The 19795-nt window shown below is 33.3% G+C and overlaps 2 protein-coding genes and 1 long non-coding RNA gene across 9 annotated transcripts; 2 read left to right on the top strand and 1 right to left on the bottom strand.

The window, feature by feature from the left end:
• The first annotated feature begins 1302 nt into the window (after positions 1-1302).
• Positions 1303-8444, top strand: LOC108333971 (probable phospholipid-transporting ATPase 4). 7 transcript variants are annotated; one of them, XM_052870439.1, is made up of 12 exons: positions 1303-1584; positions 2194-4145; positions 4315-4425; positions 4706-4982; positions 5059-5147; positions 5274-5358; positions 5444-5653; positions 5980-6105; positions 6948-7046; positions 7223-7414; positions 7505-7551; positions 7658-8444. In XM_052870439.1, exons 2-12 carry the CDS (start codon positions 2326-2328, stop codon positions 7731-7733), a joined length of 3132 nt encoding a protein of 1043 aa, XP_052726399.1. In that variant the 5' UTR covers positions 1303-1584; positions 2194-2325; the 3' UTR covers positions 7734-8444. The 7 variants fall into 7 exon arrangements, with proteins under 7 accessions (XP_052726399.1, XP_017424995.1, XP_017424998.1 ...); XM_052870437.1 differs by having other exon boundaries at positions 1316-1584; positions 2194-2525; positions 2640-4145; positions 7505-8444; XM_052870438.1 differs by having other exon boundaries at positions 1317-1584; positions 2194-3072; positions 3484-4145; positions 7505-8444.
• Positions 8445-9889: 1445 nt separating this feature from the next.
• On the top strand, positions 9890-11267 carry LOC108333775 (uncharacterized). Its single transcript, XR_001832589.2, has 3 exons — positions 9890-10171; positions 10259-10296; positions 11045-11267. It is a non-coding gene; the product is annotated as an uncharacterized LOC108333775 (long non-coding RNA).
• A 5630-nt stretch (positions 11268-16897) lies between these two features.
• LOC108333652 (uncharacterized) lies at positions 16898-17619 on the bottom strand. Its single transcript, XM_017569125.2, has one exon. It carries the CDS (start codon positions 17516-17518, stop codon positions 17171-17173), a length of 348 nt encoding a protein of 115 aa, XP_017424614.1. The 5' UTR covers positions 17519-17619; the 3' UTR covers positions 16898-17170.
• Between the last annotated feature and the right edge of the window lie 2176 nt (positions 17620-19795).

Consider the following 19795-nt stretch of genomic DNA (forward strand, 5'->3'; position numbering starts at 1 on the left):
AATTTAACTACAAATTTGAGCTTTAAATTAAATTCAAACAACAAAAATTTAAACATTTCAAAATATTAATCTAGTGGATCAATCTTTCATACGATAAAAAATAAAATAATTAGGAATTTTTTATTTGTATAAAATAAACAATTTAAAAATCAGATTATGACAATTAGATAGGACTGGATTTGATTACGCCATCTTTTATTCTCTTAAAAAGAAAACTCGGAACAGTACTCATACCCGTTTTTGATTATTTCTAATATTTATTAAACAAGTTTATACCAAAATAAAAATAATAAAATAAAATAAAACATCATCAAATATTTAATGTAAAAAAGTACATATTTTTTTTATTAGATATATTTTTTTTATCAAATATTAAATACCCGTAAGATGAGTAATCTTAAACAAATGTAATTTAACACAAACTTAATGTTGAATTTTGCTATTAAAGACAATCACAGTGGAAAACTGATGTATGTTTTTTCTTTTTTAAAGTAGAATTTTATGTTGGACAAGGAGTAAGAAAAGAAGACTTCGTCAATAAGCTTTTGAAAAAAAAAAGAATTTTATTTTCTATAAAAAGTGTTTTACACATTTTTTAAAGAAAAAACCGGATATATTCTTAATATTTATTTATACTTTGAATAATAACATTATTAACTTTATTTTTAATAATATACAGGAATTAGGATTGAAACCTATGCCTAATCTGCCAGGGAGTTTCATTTTACAATTGACAGTTTCAACGTGTGGTTTGTCCTATCTTATATAAAAGTAAATAAATTTATGCTATAGTGTAGTAGCCCTACCTACTTTTCCAAACCCAAACAACTTCATCCACGTGGCATGTGTGGGCCCACAAATAGAAACCAAAAATCCTATGCCTGTTACTGACAAACCCATTATTAGGTGCCTCTGAATCCGAATTAGGACCTGCCACGTCGGAAAGTGGGGTCCACCCTGTATTTTCTTTAATTTACTAATTAATTTTTTCTACCGTCCAAAATAGGTTTATTAGGCCATTTGACACTTCACGATGAAACCTATGTTCCACGCAAGAAACCGTGTCACGAAATAACGAGAATTTTCTTTTAATTTGTGAAAGTCAAGAAGAAGAAAGTGGAAGGTATGAAATTATGAAAAAAAGAAAAAACTAGAAATTTGTTTGGACTTGTGAAGAAGGAAAGTGACAGAGTGAGTGACACGCTCTTTCTCTCTCACTCTCCAGTTTCTTCCTCTGAAAGAATAAAATAATAATAATAATATATTTTTATTTCTACGATTTATATGATTTATAGTAGTACTTCTCTTTATGCCTCTGTTCACTGTATTTATTTTATCCTAAAGTTTATTTTCATTGAATTTGAACAGAAGCACTTTTCTTCTCTCTTTCTCTCTCTCTCTCTCTCTCATGGGGTGAAAAAAATACCGATGCAATTACTCTTGTCAGAACCTTCAACACACACAATCACAATAGCCAGCTTCTATCTATCTATGTATCTATCTGTTGCTGTCATTGCTTTCTTTTGTTTTCTTCTGTTACAGCCTCTGCCGTCTTCCGCTGTATGGAGAAGCTACTGCCGTGTGGTGCGTTTTTTTTTTTTCTAAATGTGTTTTTTTTTGCGGAATGCAGTTTCTTCGAAATCTTCGTCTATTTGTTCTCATGTCAATTCATTATTCCTTTTTCAATTTCGAGGTTTTTGTTCTTATGTGATCTTTATTTCTAGCTAAATATTTCTTTCTCCGCTCCTCTTTTTTATTTCGCCAAGGTAAAATTTCAAACGAACAGTAGTCCTGGTAAGACCTTCGCTTCGGCCGTTCCTTTCAGTTCTTGTGAATTCTTGAGATGGCCGCCTTTGCATTAGCTTCTCAATTTTGTTTCGACCAATTTTTCAGACCTCACTGAGCCGTCACAAGATCCCTCTTCAGCTTTGGTTTATTTTGTTTCCTCTTGACTGTCGGATTGTTTTTTTCTTCTTTTGAGATTTCTGATGTATGGATGCTTGAGGGATTTTAATGTTTTCTCTTTTGTTTCGATTTAGTGGTTTTAGGTTTCACGCATGAATTTAGGTTTTTTTTTTGGGCTGTTTTGCTCAATTGGTAGCTGTCTTTATGTTCCTTGATGTGGATCAATCAAGTTATAATCACGTTTATTTGCAGTGGTTAATAGTTTTGTTTGTGTGTATATTTTGTCAGGTTTCAGAAAAACAAAATTGAGGATAAGGGGAGATGTTTAATTGGTCCCTGGAGGCTAGAAGAAAATTTAGGTTTTGCTGTTAGTGGTTATGTGTCAGCTATAAACTACTTTTGAGCTGAAATCTTGGTGGAATGACGCGGGGGAGGATCAGGGCAAGGCTCCGTAGGAGGAGCCATCTTTACACATTTGGTTGCCTGAAGCCAACCACCACCGAGGAGTTGCCCTATTCACTTCAAGGTCCTGGCTACTCGCGAACAGTCTTCTGCAACCAGCCTCTACTCCATGAAAAGAATTCCCTATTTTACTGCAAGAATGATATATCAACCACCAAGTACAATGTCATAACGTTTCTGCCTAAGGCATTGTTTGAACAGTTTCGAAGGGTTGCTAACATATACTTTCTTTTGGCTGCTTGCCTTTCGGCTTCTCCAATTTCGCCTTTCAGCGCACTGAGCATGGTTGCACCTCTGGCGTTTGTTGTGGGACTTAGTATGGTGAAGGAGGCATTGGAGGACTCTCGCAGGTTCTTTCAGGATGTCAAAGTTAATCGACGGAAAGTTTGTCTCCATATAGGCAATGGCACTTTCGGCCTTAGATCGTGGCAGAAGATTGTGGTTGGGGATGTGGTCAAAGTAGAAAAAGATCAATTTTTTCCAGCCGACTTGCTTCTCTTGGCGTCAAGTTATGAGGATGGAATATGCTATGTGGAAACAATGAATTTAGATGGAGAGACCAACTTGAAGGTGAAGAGATCCTTGGAGGCTACCTTGTCTCTGGATAACGACGAGGCTTTTAAGGATTTCTCTGGAACAATATATTGTGAAGATCCAAATCCCAATCTTTACACTTTTATTGGGAACTTTGAACATGAAAATCAGGTTTATCCTCTTGATCCTAGTCAAATTCTTCTCAGAGATTCGAAGCTTAGGAACACTGATCATGTTTATGGAGTGGTCATTTTTACTGGACATGACAGCAAAGTCATGCAGAATTCTACTAAATCCCCTTCAAAGAGAAGCACAATAGAAAAAAAGATGGATTATATCATATATACACTTTTCACTGTCCTTATATTGATATCTTTTATTAGTTCAATAGGATTTGTTGCAAAGACCAAATACCAAGCCCCAACTTGGTGGTATTTACGGCCTGACAATATTGAATACCAGTTTGATCCTGAGAAAATTGGATTGGCTGGAATGAGCCATCTGATTACTGCGCTCATTCTCTATGGATATTTGATTCCTATCTCGCTTTATGTTTCAATTGAGGTTGTGAAGGTATTACAGGCAACCTTCATTGACCAAGACATTCAAATGTATGATGATGAAACTGGAACTCCAGCTGAAGCACGGACATCAAATTTGAATGAAGAGTTGGGTCAGGTAGACACCATCCTCTCTGATAAAACTGGCACTTTAACTTGCAACCAGATGGACTTTTTGAAGTGCTCCATTGCGGGTACTGCATATGGTGTTCGTTCCAGTGAGGTTGAACTTGCTGCAGCAAAGCAGATGGCTTCTGATCTTGAAGAGCCGGACATGGATATGTCTAATTTTTCCATTCCTGAGGAGAGTAAAGTGCCATGGGAAAATATCACTGTAGATGAAGAATCTGAACTGGGGAATTTTGCTAATTCCAAGAATGATGAAGATCAACGGACTTCCATAAAGGGATTTGGTTTTGAAGATGATCGCCTCATGAATGGTAACTGGATGAAAGAACCCAATGCCGATGTCCTTTTACTGTTTTTCCGGATATTAGCAATTTGCCATACTGCCATCCCTGAACTAAATGAGGAGACCGACTATTGTACATATGAGGCCGAGTCACCTGATGAAGGGGCTTTTCTAGTAGCAGCCAGAGAATTTGGTTTTGAATTTTATAGGAGAACTCAATCAAGTGTTGTCATCCGCGAAAGATTTCCTGCCTCAGGACAAGTGGTTCAAAGGTGAGATGGTCGCTCACAACAAACACTACCAGGCTTATCCTTTTCCTATTTTTTTGTGAGAAGGGTGGTGTTCTGACATTTGCTTTTAAATTATTTCCTTTGTGATGTCATAATTCTTACTTTTTATTTGTATGCTTATTTATTTTGGTGTTTTGTTTGAGTTATACAGAGAATATAAAATTTTGAATCTGCTGGATTTTACTAGCAAAAGAAAGCGCATGTCAGTCATTGTGCGTGACGAGGAGGGAAACATCATTCTTTTTTGCAAAGGAGCTGACAGGTTAGCATATTCATGTGTATTTGTCTTTAATATTGTCAGCTCAGCTGAATGGATGGTGTTAATGATCAAGTATGACCTTCTATCAGTTTCCACAATGGAATAATTAAAATCTTTTTCATGATTGGAGTTTTCTATTCTACGAGCATATTATGTAATCACAGCAACTCTCTGCTTCCAGAAAAAGTTTGTTGTGAAAATACGCATATGCTGTCTTAGTATAGAAACTTTCAATTTCCCTATGTAAGCTTCACATCCATTATTTTCTTGCTTGATTGTGCAGTATCATATTTGATCGACTGTCTAAGAATGGAAAAATGTATTTGGACGCTACTACTAGACATTTGAATGAATATGGAGAAGCTGGCTTGAGAACACTAGCCTTGGCCTATAGAGAGCTTGACGACCTAGAGTACTCTGTTTGGAATAACAAGTTTCAGAAGGCCAAAACAACTATTGGGCCTGACAGAGAGGCAATGCTTGATCAGGTTTCAGATGTTATGGAAAGAGAGTTGATACTTGTTGGCGCTACTGCTGTGGAGGATAAACTACAGAAAGGGGTAGGTTGTACCATTATTTATACAGTCAAAGTATCTTCTTGCTTCGCTCTTTGCCTCAACATTTTGTTCTCCTCAGGTGCCACAATGCATTGACAAACTTGCTCAAGCTGGTCTAAAGATCTGGGTATTGACTGGGGATAAGATGGAAACTGCAATCAACATTGGGTCTGTCTTCTGTAAATTATTTAACCACATAACACCATTTCATTTTTGTTCTAAATTTATTTGTCAAGTTACTTGAAAATGCTTGTGTAATTGAATTTGTGAAACTTCTGTTTCTGTTCTCTGCAGATTTGCTTGTAGTTTACTTCGACAGGGCATGAGGCAAATCTGTATCACAATGAATTCAGATTCAGCAACCAATGATGCGAAAGAGGTAGTTTTTTCATTGAGATAGTAGACAAACTCACTATTAGACATGAGTTTCATCTGATATTAGGCCTGGCTTTTGTAACCCTCAGGTCATCAAAGGAAACATCTTGAATCAAATCACCAATGCCTCGCAAATGATAAAGCTAGAAAAGGATCCACATGCTGCATTTGCATTAATTATTGATGGGAAAACTCTAACGTATGCTTTAGAAGATGATGTCAAACTCCAATTTTTGGGACTGGCTGTTGGCTGTGCGTCTGTTATTTGTTGTCGTGTGTCTCCAAAGCAAAAAGCACTGGTAAGAACTTTTTCCTTTTTGATCGATTCCTTTGTGAGATCTACTCGAATAGTTTATACTGCATCTCAATAATGGATCACTATAAATGATGCTACTCGCAATAATTGGAGTGAAAAACATTGACAACTGTATGCATAGCTCTATGTTGATGTTATATGGGAAAGATCCTGAATGGAGTTCTGTTGTGAAATATTGCTACTTAAATGCTTCTGTAGGTAGATTTATCTAATCTAATTTAATCCCAATCTCTTTATCAAGTGTACGATTATAATTATAAAATGTGTACTGCTTTGTTGTGTTTTAATCCCTTATTCCTTTGGAGTCAGGTTACAAGGCTAGTGAAAGAAGGAACTGGGAAGACCACTTTGGCCATTGGTGATGGTGCAAATGATGTTGGCATGATTCAGGAAGCTGACATTGGTGTTGGAATCAGTGGGGTTGAAGGTATGCAGGTCAGTGTCCAGCTCTTTTATGCGTGCTAAATTATATCTGCACATGATGTATTCTAACATACTTTTTTATGTTGCAACACTATATGATTAATTTTCACAATATAAATCAAATTTTGGTTTTGTATACCTTTGGTATTTTAAAAAATGACCGAGGTTAGGAATATTGGGAGCCTGTCATGTTTGTGTTTTAGACTTTGTTCTTCATGTTGGACTCGGGTTAAGATCTTTTGTCAAGCCTTTTCAATAACTTTATTGTTGTTACCGCTGACTAAGGGCGAAGCTTTTTGCTTTGGATGGAATATATTGAGCTTCCTTGTTTTATCTTAAACTACCATATGAGGATCATCCAGTCTAAATTTATCGAACAGCAAATATTTTCATTATGCTCAACACTATTTTCCAACCTATCAGCTTCATTCCCCGAATGTTAACAATGCTTTCAGCGTCCTAGTTAATTTTATTTTTTTAACAGTGATTAATATTTTTTTAGTAAAATTTCTACTAGATTCTTTGGTCTAACTTATAGTTTTTGCTATGAAATATGAATATGGACTTCATGGAAATTGTCAGCCGAGCAATTTTTGAATTTAGCTAATTTGTGTGCTTCCGTTGATGTGAAATAATGCAAAATCTCACCTTGCTGACCACTTTTCATATTTTCGATATTACATCAACTGTGAAGACTAGTTTAGTTAAAATCTACAATTGGCTTAGTTAAAATCTACAATTGGCCTAGAACATTCGTACTTAAGATAAAGAAAAAACAGATGTGTTCTTTGTCTGTTTTGAAGCATATACCATTTGTTGAAGTTCTGGAACTCAAGCTTTGAAATTCTTTTCAGGCAGTAATGGCTAGTGACTTTTCTATTGCCCAATTCCGGTTTTTGGAGCGGCTTCTGGTAGTCCATGGACACTGGTGTTACAAGAGAATTGCACAAATGGTAATTGATATATTTATCTTGAATCTTGATCATTATTCTCATATCTTCAATGTCTTTGATGTCAAGTTCACTGTTATCCTGTGCATGGATAGAGATAAATGTAATATCTTTAACATGTTTCTGTTATGAACTGACTCGTATATTTCCCTTCTAAAGTTATTCGTTATGTATACCAGATATGCTATTTCTTCTACAAAAATATAGCATTTGGCCTCACCATTTTCTATTTTGAGGCCTTTGCGGGCTTCTCTGGACAATCGGTTTATGATGACTGGTACATGATATTGTTCAATGTTGTTCTTACATCATTGCCTGTCATTTCTCTTGGAGTTTTTGAACAAGACGTTCCATCAGAAGTTTGTTTACAGGTTTGTTCTGTTGAAACGCCTTCAATGTAGTCTGTATTTTTGTTCGTGTTTGGATGAATCTAACCTATGATGTGCCATCGCTCATTGCAGTTTCCTGCACTGTATCAGCAAGGACCCAAAAACTTGTTCTTTGACTGGTATAGAATCTTGGGATGGATGGGGAATGGTCTTTATTCCTCCCTCGTCATCTTCTTCCTTGTCATTATCATCTTCTATGACCAAGCATTCCGTGCCAATGGCCAGGTCGCAGACATGGCTGCTGTTGGTACCACGATGTTCACTTGCATCATCTGGACTGTCAATTGCCAGATTGCACTGACAATGAGCCATTTCACATGGATTCAACACCTCTTTGTGTGGGGAAGCATAACCACTTGGTACCTCTTTCTCTTGTTATATGGCATGCTTCCACCAAAACATAGCAAATCTGCCTACCAAATATTGGTGGAGGTTCTTGCTCCTGCTCCTATTTATTGGACAACAACCGTATTAGTAACAATTACATGCGTTCTTCCATATCTCGCCCACATATCCTTCCAAAGATGTTCTCATCCCATGGATCATCACATTATCCAAGAAATCAAGTACTACAAGAAGGACATTGAAGATCAGCACATGTGGACGAGGGAGCGGTCTAAAGCAAGGCAAGAAACGAAGATTGGATTCACGGCAAGAGTGGAAGCAAATATTAGGCATTTTAGAGGTAAGTTGCAGAAGAAGCAGCAGCAGTCTTCAGTGGGGTCTTCAGTGGGATCTTTGTCCCCATTATGACAGTTACAAACACAATTTATTAGTTTTCATCCTTTTAGGAGTTGAATTTTTTAATTTTTGTAGCTCTAGTTTCATTTAAATTCTTTTCATGCTTATGTGTGGGGGTGAATTAAAGCCCCTTGCATTAAGAGAAAAAATGTGAGCTGTTGTATGTAACATATTTAAGTAGAAGAGCTCACCAAGCTAGTAAGTTCTGAATTATCAAAGTGTATTTCTTGCGTAGCAGATGGTTATATATAATTCAAATGATGTTGCCAAATAGTGTTAAACAGTTTTACAATTTCTGTTTTCTCGGACGGTATACCCTGTTTCGAAGTTAAAAGAATGTTATTATTGCATTCTTCTAATGAAAAACGACTTTTTTTTTCTCTGTGGTTCAGATTAATTTTATTCATACATCTTGTTCACATTCAGTGACTCAACTAATTTGATCAAAAATAAATTTTGCTAATATTTCAATCATATTCAGTACAAAATTAATTTTTACTAGTAAAAATTGTTGAACTTCTTGCTGACTCATCAGTGAGTTTCTTAAACAAATCTTTCAAACTCCATTAAAGCCATTGTATAGAACTAAAAGTTGAGAAAGATTGTAAATCTGAAATAAGAAAGTCAAAGAAAAACAAAATTAAATAGAGTGCAAGCCAGTGGGATGGAAATGGAAAGATGGAAACGACAAAAATGGTTATAATCCTCTTCCCACCTCAATACAAATTGTCTTAGAATTTTTCTCGTTTGTATCTGTCACCTGTCAGAACTATTTTGGATATGGCAGCACTTATCTATCTGTACTTGACAACTATGGCTATCGATTTCTTCCACGTATTACAAAAATATGAGATAAAAATATCTCCTGCTTTTGCTTCGTTGTTATCAAATCAATTTTCCTATCCTTCTCACGTTAGAGTATGAGTTTATTTTTGTTTACTGTGCAAATTTATATTATTAGCTAGTTAAGTATTTTTAAAAAAATTATTACACAAATATATAATTTATAATTAAAAAATAATACAAAAATTGTTTTTATTACCAATAACTGTAAACTAACTTACTAAAATATCAACATACAATCTCGATCTAAGTCGTAAACCTAACCTTCTTTTCAAGAAATATTTAGATCTAAGTGTTGTGTGTAGATAATATTTCTTAATTTTCTTATGTAGAAAAAGAATGCAAATCATGAAAATAATGTTATTTTTTAAGCTGAATATGATGGTTGAACGTTGAGGGTGTGAGCGTGTTTGACAAGTTATTTTGACAATAAAAGGAACTGATTGTAGGAAACTTTTCCATTGAAATGATTAATCAAAATTGAAAAAAAAAATCAAGTTATTAACAAAGGTAGCAAAATTTTCTCATCACCAACATAATGATAAAAAGATACTCAAGCATTTGATATAATCTAATTGGTTTAATCAAAATAAGTTTGTTTAGAATATAAATCTATCTTAGTAGTTTTATTTCTGAATTTTAACCTAATTGCTTCTATTTTTCCTTTTGTTAACTCTACTAATTTACTTGAAATTATTTTGTACCTTTCTTTTTCAATTTAGAAGTTATTTCGTTTCGTCTATCTTTTATCGTATACTTAATTTAAATGTAGAATTATTATATATATATATATATATATATATATATATATATATATATATATATATATGAATGGAAATAAACGTTTCTTGGAAAAAGAAAAGACCACTCGAACACAGAAAATCCGTTTGTTTGGATGAAAAACGCGAAGAGTAGAGAGAGAGAAAGTCTTATTTCCAATTTTACCCTCATCTTTTCCTAATATCGCATTTATGTCCTTTTCCTTTTCCCTCCAATTTCTCTGCTAATTCCAACTCTGTCCTTCTCCGTTATCAATTTCTAAGGTTTAATTTCCCACCCAAGGGTTTCGCTTTCATGCAATGGAACGTTGGGTTTGAAACAAGTTCCGTCTTGGCCGCAAGATTGGTGGCGGATCCTTCGGCGAGATCTATCTCGGTTTCTTCTCTTTCTTCCACGCTTTTAATGTATGCTTATTTACTTTCAATTATTCATTCGTTTATTTTTAATTTATTTTTCTTTCAGGGGTGAATACACAGACAGATGAAGAGGTTGCAATTAAGGTCGTGAGTGCCACTACTATGACTTACTCTAATTCAGAAATTGTTGACTTCTACTTTTCATGTTTGCTAATCCGAAACACAGTATGCATGAATTGGTAAACGTTGCTCTAGTTCTTTTAGGTGTGGTTCGTTGTTTATAATCTTTTGTTGGGAAATTGTAAACGGTTGTATATATACTATGAAGTCTCGTGTAGTGTAATGTGTTAATTAGAAGAAACACTAAGGTATGTGCAGGGGGAAGTAGGTGGTGCCTCTGGTTTGTTACTTATGCAGTTGTGAAGTATTCTAATTGTGGCAATATATGAAGCTAGTTTATTATCACTAGACCTTTGAGTTGTAGAATAATATTGATAAATCTGTTAACTACCAAATGTGGATGTGTGATATGGAACTGCTTGAAAAATTTAATGTACCTGCTATTCAAAGTTCTATGGTTAACTGAACAAGTTAACTGATAGGTGCTACATTGTGAGTTACATGAAAATTGATGGGTGCAACTGTTAAATTCTTTATTAGAGCAAAGCCGTAGGGAGGACTTGGAATCACTTGGATTTGTTCTTATGTATTTTCTTGTTAAAGGATTCCAGTTTGATTATGTTTTTTGATTGGACCATTTTGAAATGTCAGCATTCCCAAATTGCCACACCTGCTGCTCGTGCTATTGCAAATGATGGTTTGCTATACAGTGGCATTAGGTTTGATATTTTCTTTTGATATTAAATTATCTTACTTTTAGTAACATTTTCAGGGTTCTGCTGCTGGACCAAGTTCTGGGGTGCCGCCAGCTGTTGTAAATGCTGAGAGACAGACTGCTATATTTTTCTTTCCTTTTCACTTCTATGTCCCAGTTCTATGGTTCCTTACCTAGCTCTTAAATCTTACTTGTTGCTGTTCTTACTTTTATTTTCTCGGATCTGTTAACAACTTACAACTTTTTTTTTTAACAATTATTTCACTATGTTATTATTTTATTGGTACGTGTATATTTGTAATCACAAGCTAAAAAAATTGTAAAAAAGTTGTTGAAACAACTTTTTTCTATTTTCTCAACCTCAATTTTTTAATGTTTTAATGGCATGTTGTTGCTTTTGCATCGTCGGTTTTTAGGCTTTGTTCTTTTGAGGTGATTTGGGGAGATGATTTGAATGAATTTGAGTGGATTTGAGGATAATATTTTTGTTGTTTTTTTGAGTGGATTTGTAGGTAATTGAGAGTAATAGATTTAGAGGTAAAGTTTGTGAGAATTAGTATAGGATTTGATTGATTAAAAAAATTTGTATAATTGGTAGAAATGAAAGATTACCAAAATGCTCCTAGTTATTAAAGTTATAGAAAATGTTATTTATTATTATTATACTTAAATGTTAAAATTTGTATAAAAAAACTAAAATTATAAATAATTATTTAAATTATTTTATAAAAATTAAAAAAATTATAATGTAAAATGAATTTATTTTTATATGTAGTAAATATTATAAAACTATATATTGTGGAAAATTTAAAAAGAAAAGAAAAAGTAGAATTGAGGGTGGAAAGTTTCTGATGAAGCTGGAGCAGAGAGTTTGAAAAGTGTCCCCCAAAAAACAATATCAAGCATTGGAAGAAATCAGTCGAGGCAAATTCGCCACCGTCTTCCGCTGCTTCCACCCCTCCTCCAACCAATTTTACGCTCTCAAACTCATCAACAACCGCCTCCTCACCGACGCCACCGACCGCCACTGCCTCGAAGTGGAGGCCAAGGCCATCATGACCTTCCTCTCTCCCCACCCCAACATTCTCAAAATCATCAACGCCTTCGAAGACACCCACACCTCCACCATCGTTCTCCAGCTCTGCCAGCCTCGCACCCTCTTCCCGAGGGGCTGCATGTACAGGTTCATGGATCCCATTTTCGGCGACGCACACGACATCAGGTGATCCCATTTCGAAGTTCTTCTCCAAGCTGGAACCAGATACGCTTCCCGTGTAACCGAATACGCCTCGCCTCTGCAACTCCTTCCAAAAGCTTAAACCGGTTACACTATTCTTTGTAACCGAATACACATCCCTCTGAATGGTGTGGTTGGAATTTTAGTAATAGTACAGGACAAAACAGTCTTTTACGCCAAAATCAGCGCAAATCTTCTCAATTTAGCGAGATGATGTAAACACTCAAATCTTGCAAATCTTCACTTTCCTGTCTGACCAAATCGTCGCAAGCGAACGACACTGCTAGAGCAAATCCATCTTTGCTATTTCACGTAACCAATGAAATATCTTCAATCGAACATAGACTTAGTGTTGAGAGGAGTGGGCATTCTGGTTGGTCTTCATCTGGTCCTGCTCTAAGAAGAAACTAAAGACCTATTGCAAATGATGAAATCTTGTGAAGACCAAAAACTCTAGTTACAAGTGAATCAATATAAAATGTATGTAACATTTTTAAAATCTAGAATATTAAACACGTAAGTTTTTACTTAAACGAATTTTACTTTTTACTTCTGTTTATGTCATCTATTACTTTTAAAATTTGCTTTGTTTAAAAAAATTTCACTAAAAATCAGGGAAGTATTAATATTTGTTCTAAAACAAATATTCAATGCTTACGTAATTTCAACATATATTTTCCCATTTTTCGTATCGATATTTTAGCCAATATTTTTTTTTATAATAGTGATAATTGATATAATAACATTTAAAAAATTGTATGCATTGCCTTAAATAATAAATAATTTAAAATTGACGAGTTGTTAATTTATATGGGACTTTACTCTGGCATGTCATTTAAAATTGTATGTAATGATTAAGGGTTAAATATGTTTTTAGTTTCTATCAAACAGTTTTAGTTTTAGTCTCTCTTTTAGAGTAAGTTACATTTTAGTCTTTCTCCTTTAGAGTAAGTTACATTTTAGTCCTTCTCCTTAAAGGAAACTTTGATTTTAGTCCTCTAAAATTAACACTGTTAAAAACCAGCTGATAGGACTAACGGTACACTGACACGATTTTTTTTTTTGCACTGAGTCAGTGTTTCTCACCATTTCTCCCTCTCTCTTTTTGTTGTGTTTTGTTTGCAAACAATGTTGGTAGATTCCAGTTCTGGTTTTCCCTAATTTGAAGGAAACGTTGCTTTATTCTGTTGATTTTGGTGTCTTTGGTGGAAGTAAAAACAAAGGAAGAAAGATATACTGCAACGCACGATGGAAAGTGGAAAAAGGTTCCTGTAAAAACTGGGGGACGATGTGCTAATTTTGTTCTCTGAATATGAACTTGGCAAGAAGCAAAACTGATCCCAGCTTGGGTTTTTTTATTTCTTACACATTCCAAGCGTTTATACGAAGACACATGCATGACTTTAATCTTATACTTTTATTATTATGTAGGCTTAATACCTCTTTTGGTCCCTTTTTATAAGGGAAATGTTCATGTCCGTCCTACCTTTTTTAAAAAGTTCAATATGGTCCCAAGTTGTGAAAAAAGTGTCTAATTAAATCCTTTTTGGTCACGGCGTTAAATATTTAATGATCCAGCTGACAGCGTGGAGTGATCTGTGCAACGTGGCTGTTTAGCTTCATAACGTGGCAGTGACAGTGTTTTTCGTTAAAGTTCACGTGGCAGTGATTAAAAAATTTTGAGTTAGGGTTTAGTTTGGGCAGAAATCGCAGATCTCGAGCGTCTTCTTGAGGGTCTTCTCAGCCTAACGCCCTCCTCTGCCACGTCCGCATGCTCCCGCCTCCTTCCTCTGCCGCGACAACCCAATGAAATGAACGATCTCATGTTCAATTAAATAACAGACCGTGCGATAACAACAAGCTGCAACTCAATTAGGAAATTTTTGATAAACTCTAAAGGCTGATTCGCCGGAACCCTTTCTTCCGTTCACCAACAGGCCAGGGCAGTATTCTGTTCTGCTGAATTTAGTCTGGTCCGCGGCGAGGAAACCTAATTTGCGGGCTTTGTTTTCTTTAGGGGACGAAGGGAAAAATTGCAGAGTGGAATAGGGTTAGTGAAGTTTAAATAGGGTTTTCGAGGCACATAAGCACTAGAAGAAGGTAGTAATCGAAATTGATTTTGCTGGAATTGTGTTTTGGAGCTGCTGTGATGAGTTTGTGCTGAATTGGGCTATAATTCGTATAGCTCTGGTCCGACAGCATGGGTTACGATTCGGCTAGCCCTTCGCAGGATGGGAGGGACGAAGGTAAGTGTCTGCAATCAAAATTGGGGAATTGGCGGCACAAGGAAGCTAGGGTTTGGGAATTAGGGTTGCCACGCAGTCAGAGAAACTGTACACGTCATTAACTTTTGTCTAGGGTGGCAGCTGCACCGTTAAAAATTTGACACCGTAACCAAAAAGGATTAAATTGGACACTTTTTTCACAAGTTGAGACCACATTGAACTTTTTAAAAAAGGTAGGACGAACTTGAACATTTCCCTTATAAAGATGGACCAAAAGAGGTATTAAGCCTATTATGTATATAAAGTAACGGTTTATTATTTATCATAAATCAACCATAACTTGTTTAATAGTTCTGCAATTCAGTTCAAACAAAATTTTTAACTCATCGTCAAAATATATAAAGAAAAAGTCTCAAAATACATAAACAAAAAAATATATCAAAACAAAATCAGAAGCAATTACGATGTGGAACACGAATCAACACTGGCTCACTGTGGCTATGTCACAGAAGCAATTACGATGCTTTATAATATGCTAAGATCAGGAGTGCAGCCAAATAGGACCACTTTTTCCGTCATTTTGAATGCTTCTAGTCATTCAGGTCTTGTACAGGAAGGGTTTCAGTTCTTCAAGTCCATGGCTAGTGAGCATGGTGTCGTCCCTGACCAACAGCACTACACAGGCTTAACTAATCTTTTTTATGAAGCGGAGTGTTTTAATGAATCAGTGAAGGATCTGCAGATGATGGATTCTAAGCCAGATGACCATGTTGTATGTCGATTGCGTGGGAATATAGATCATGAGAGAGAAGTCGCTGTACTCCTTATCAAATTGCAGCCACAATCCTTTGAAACCTACAAATTACTTTCAAGTATTTATGCTGCACTTGGGAAATGAGATTTGGTTGAGAAAATAAGACATATTTGTCGTGAGAGACAGGGGAGAAAAGAGCAGGCCATTAGTTGAATTGACATTGATAATAAGGCTCACACTTCACTGTATTGGATGTGTCACACCCTCTAGACAGTTTCAGTGACCTTTTTGCAGAGGGTGGGGAGGTTGGATGGAAGATGGAAGGAAGAGACGAGGGTGAGAGAAAGGGAGAAAAGGTGAGAAACACTAACTCAGCGTAAGAAAAAAAATTCGTGTTCGTTAGTCACATCAGCTGGTTTTTAACGGTGTTAATTTTGGAAGACTAAAATCAAAGTTTCTTTAAAAAAGAGTACTAAAATATACCTTACTTTAAAAGAGAGACTAAAACCAAAACCGTTTGATAATATAGGGACTAAAAACATATTTAACCAAATAATTAATACATGAAATTGGGACTCTAAGTCAAATTCATTATTTATGTAATAGAAAATTACATTATTTATTCAATAGGTATAGAAATTGGTTTGAGATTTTATAGTTTTATTGAGTAAGTTTTTTATCCTCTCTTTAGTAGTGACAAAAAGAAAAAAAAAATTGATAAAATAAAAAATGACATTAAACGTGTTTGATAAAAAATAGAGAAAATATAAAAATAAAATAAAGAGACAAGTAGAAATCTATAAGAAACAATGCAATAAATTTCATTGATTTTAAACTATTTTCCTCTTTATTCTCTTCCACAAAAGATTCAAATTTATTTTCATCTTCCATTCTCTAAGCAACTATCAACAAAATTTTAATAAACATCAATTCAATACAACAAAGAATCTATCAATAATTTTAAATGGGATTTGGGTGAAATCCCACAACAATTGAGTGTTGTGATAACAGTGATTCTTTTTAAATTAACAGCAAAGGGGGCATAAAATATTTGTGAAGGACCACTGATAATTATTTTTAGATCAATTAACCCTAACTTAAATAAAAATACATTTACCTTTAATATTAAAAAACTAACATCATAAAGCATTTGCAAAATTAAACAAAACATCCCCTTAAAAGAAGTTCACTTTTAAAATGTGCTTTTGAAAATTTCAAGGAACAATTAACAATGTCCTGTATTCTCTCTCTAATAATATAGAGATACATTATGGGCCTGATATCCTTATTATCTTTCGTTTTATCATTATTTTTTTGGCTATATTATATTTTGTTTTCATCTCCACTAATCAGGAAAAAATGTCAAAAGATAAAAGAATCACTTTTACAGGTACAACAATTTTGTTGGAATCCTTGACATTTTAAGTAAAAGTGGTCACAGTGTTCAACTATTCAAGATTTTTTGTATGGTTAGTTGATGAACAATTGAAAGAGATTTCTGACATTGTTTAAAACTTTATTTCAAACCAACTTAGTATGAAAAAAAAGCCATCGAGGTTTACCAGAAGAAAACTCTCTCTTGGGTTTGAATTTAGCTATGAAAAACAGAACAGAAACAGAGACAAACAGAACATTGTCGTTATCCATATAACAGGCTGAAACAGAACATAAACATAGCCGAAACAGAGTTATCCTGTCATAGAACTTTCATTTATTTTGTTCTTCAGACGCATAATTATAATTATAATTAAAATACAAACAAAATAATAAAAATCTACTTCATACCCAGTATATTCATCTTAAAATGTGATCTGATAACCAGGAAATTCATACAAAAGGGAGTTAAAGTTCTGAACCAGAAAGACAATCTTGTTCCAAAAGGATTGAAACATTTACTGAGAAAAAAAAAGAAACTCTGATTACTGAAAAGAAAAGATGAAGAAGAAGAAGAGAGAATGAAAGATGAATCACCACCATCCATAGAGAACTTGAGTGTATGTGTGTTTGATCCACCTGAAACTCTTTCTGAGAGAGCCTTTCATTTTGCCTTCTGCTGCATATATTTTATAGCCAGCAACTCTCTTCTTCCTCTGCAACTCAGGATCATTGAAGCTCCAACTTTTTGATGGTTTAGAAGCTGCCCTTTTCACTTTCTTCACCTTCATCTCCTTAGCACTGCTACCTATCTGCTTTCCATGACCAGAACAACCATTATTCGCACTGTGACATCTCAGATCCTTCATGCTTTTTGGGGCCACCTTGTCTCCACAGTTGCTTTCATCTCTGCATGACTTCGATCTGAACTCCATCATCATGCCAACCACAATGCCCCTATACTGGTAAGAAACAACAACTTCTCAAATAAAAGGGTTTGTGCCTTTGCTTTTTTGTAGTTGTATGTTAGCATTCTTTATTTTTTTTTCTCTTTAATTTTAGTGGATATTTAAGTATGTGTATAAGCAATGATGATAAAGATATTTGTTGCTATATATAGATAAAAAATTTCGAAAATAATTAGTATTTATTAACTGTATATAATGATTATTTTAATGTTTGTTTATAAATGGATAGGATATATATTATATTTGACATGTGAATATTTATTATCGGTAAAAAAATTAATATTAAAACTTAATTTATATTTTATTAAGTTTTTAAGATTTTTGAATGAAAATGATATAAATTTATTATATAGATTGATTTCATGTTTGGTTGGCTAGTTTTTATCCAATAATCCATTTGAAAAATTTATCAAATTTGGAATAAATCATAGTTTTGATCTTTTTACATTATAGTTAGTTATATTTTTTAGAAAAAAAATGTGATGCTAAATTGAAAACTCTACTTAATTTATATAGTAAAATCATTTTGAGTTAGAGAAAATATAAGATTAATATCATATTTCATTGGTGATGTTTGTGTTCCATCATTATGAAATTTAGACTAAATAATAGGGTTGGTTGTAAAAGTTATTCCTTTTAGAAAAATATTATGATATTAAATTGAAAACTTTGTTTAATTTATATAATAAAATATTTTTGAGTTGGATGCCATAGAAGATGAGATGTTGTTTTCATTAATGAAAAAGAGTAGGGTAAGGTGGGACTCATCCAACTCTCTTTGCAGAGCATTTTCATGATGCCACTGGATTCACTACCACGTGCAAGTGTTAAAATTAACCGTCCGATGCAGCCATAAAATAGCATTTTTATTTCGAATCATTTTTATACATATATTTCTTCTTATATATAATATAGTTTGATTGTAAATAGGTGATGAGATTTTAAAGATAGTTTGATTATTTTTTTATATGAAAGAATTCTTTTATTATTAAAAAGGAAAAGATTTATTTATAAAATATTTTTTCTTAAATTAGATAGACATACGAGTCTAACCATATAAGAGATTAACACCGGTCCAAAATTTTAAGACAATAAATTAATGGATATTTCATCTTTATATAATATTTTACTTTTTCATTTTTATTTAACGTGTGATTTTGACTCACTTATTCCCAACATAAATAAGAGTAATGGTTATGAAATAAAGACTAGCTATAATTATAAAATTAATTTAAATAACAAGTCTATGTTTCTATTAAAATAATATTTGTTTTTTTCTATTCTACCATAAAAATATTCAAATAATGAAATAACATTTTTGTTACGACTACTTATGCTTTATTTATCCGTCATTTTCAAAATATAGATTTAGTAATTAGTAGCTGGATGATATTGAAAGAGATGGATTGACCATGTAAGAATAAAAAAAATTCAAAGTTATTTAGCATTTCTTAGGAATTATTTTCAGTGCGGGTTTGATTTTTGTTATCTCATGATAATATATAATATTCTTTGGACTTTTATTTGTACATAACGTAATATATAAAGACTTTCTCAAGCATTTAATAGTATCTTTAAGCTAATTTGTTAAAAAATTATAAATAAAATATATTTAAGATGTTCCATTTCTAGCTATCAAAGCCTATTAAGTATGAAAAAAATACCGAGAAAATTTATTTTTTACTTTTTGAAGAAATAAATGTAAAATATTTGATTTATTTGGGAGTAAGTCCATGACCACAAGCCTTTATGAGTAACAGACATCTCTCATTTGTTGTATAAGAGACTTAATTATTTATATTATTTTACCTTAAAATGCATATAAGCTCAAAATTACAATAATTGAAAATAATAAACTTAAATATAAGTCATGACATGAAATTTATAAATAAAGAGCATGAACAATTTAAAAAGAATTGCAAAATAAGATTTTTAAACATTTGTAACATAAAGATAGAGAGACAAATATCTTAAAACTACTTATAAAACCTAAATATAATATAATTATATAAGAGATTGACATCATTATTTATTAAAAAATTTAAAATAATAAATTAATAAATCTTTACTTTTTATTTTTTTTATTTTTTATATATAATATTCTAATTTTTCATTTTTATTCATTAGCATTCTAATATTGTTAATATATAAAAAGAGTTATACTATAAAAAAAACTCTAAATGAAATAATTATAGCTAGCAAAATAATTATTATGGACCTTCCAAGTTCCAATATTTTGTCCTCTTTAAT

This window comes from Vigna angularis, chromosome 11 (assembly GCF_016808095.1).
Source record: "Vigna angularis cultivar LongXiaoDou No.4 chromosome 11, ASM1680809v1, whole genome shotgun sequence".
In the NCBI taxonomy this organism is placed as follows: domain Eukaryota; kingdom Viridiplantae; phylum Streptophyta; class Magnoliopsida; order Fabales; family Fabaceae; genus Vigna; species Vigna angularis.

What these genes read in the sequence shown, in the direction of transcription:
- LOC108333971 (XM_017569506.2), top strand. Translation starts at nt 2,326, where the DNA reads ATGACGCGGGGGAGGATCAGGGCAAGGCTCCGTAGGAGGAGCCATCTT. An exon ending in ACAAGAGAATTGCACAAATG is followed by an intron (nt 7,047 to 7,222) that starts GTAATTGATATA and finishes TATGTATACCAG; the next exon opens with ATATGCTATTTCTTCTACAA. An exon ending in CATCAGAAGTTTGTTTACAG is followed by an intron (nt 7,415 to 7,504) that starts GTTTGTTCTGTT and finishes CGCTCATTGCAG; the next exon opens with TTTCCTGCACTGTATCAGCA.
- LOC108333652 (XM_017569125.2), bottom strand. Translation starts at nt 17,518, where the DNA reads ATGATGATGGAGTTCAGATCGAAGTCATGCAGAGATGAAAGCAACTGT.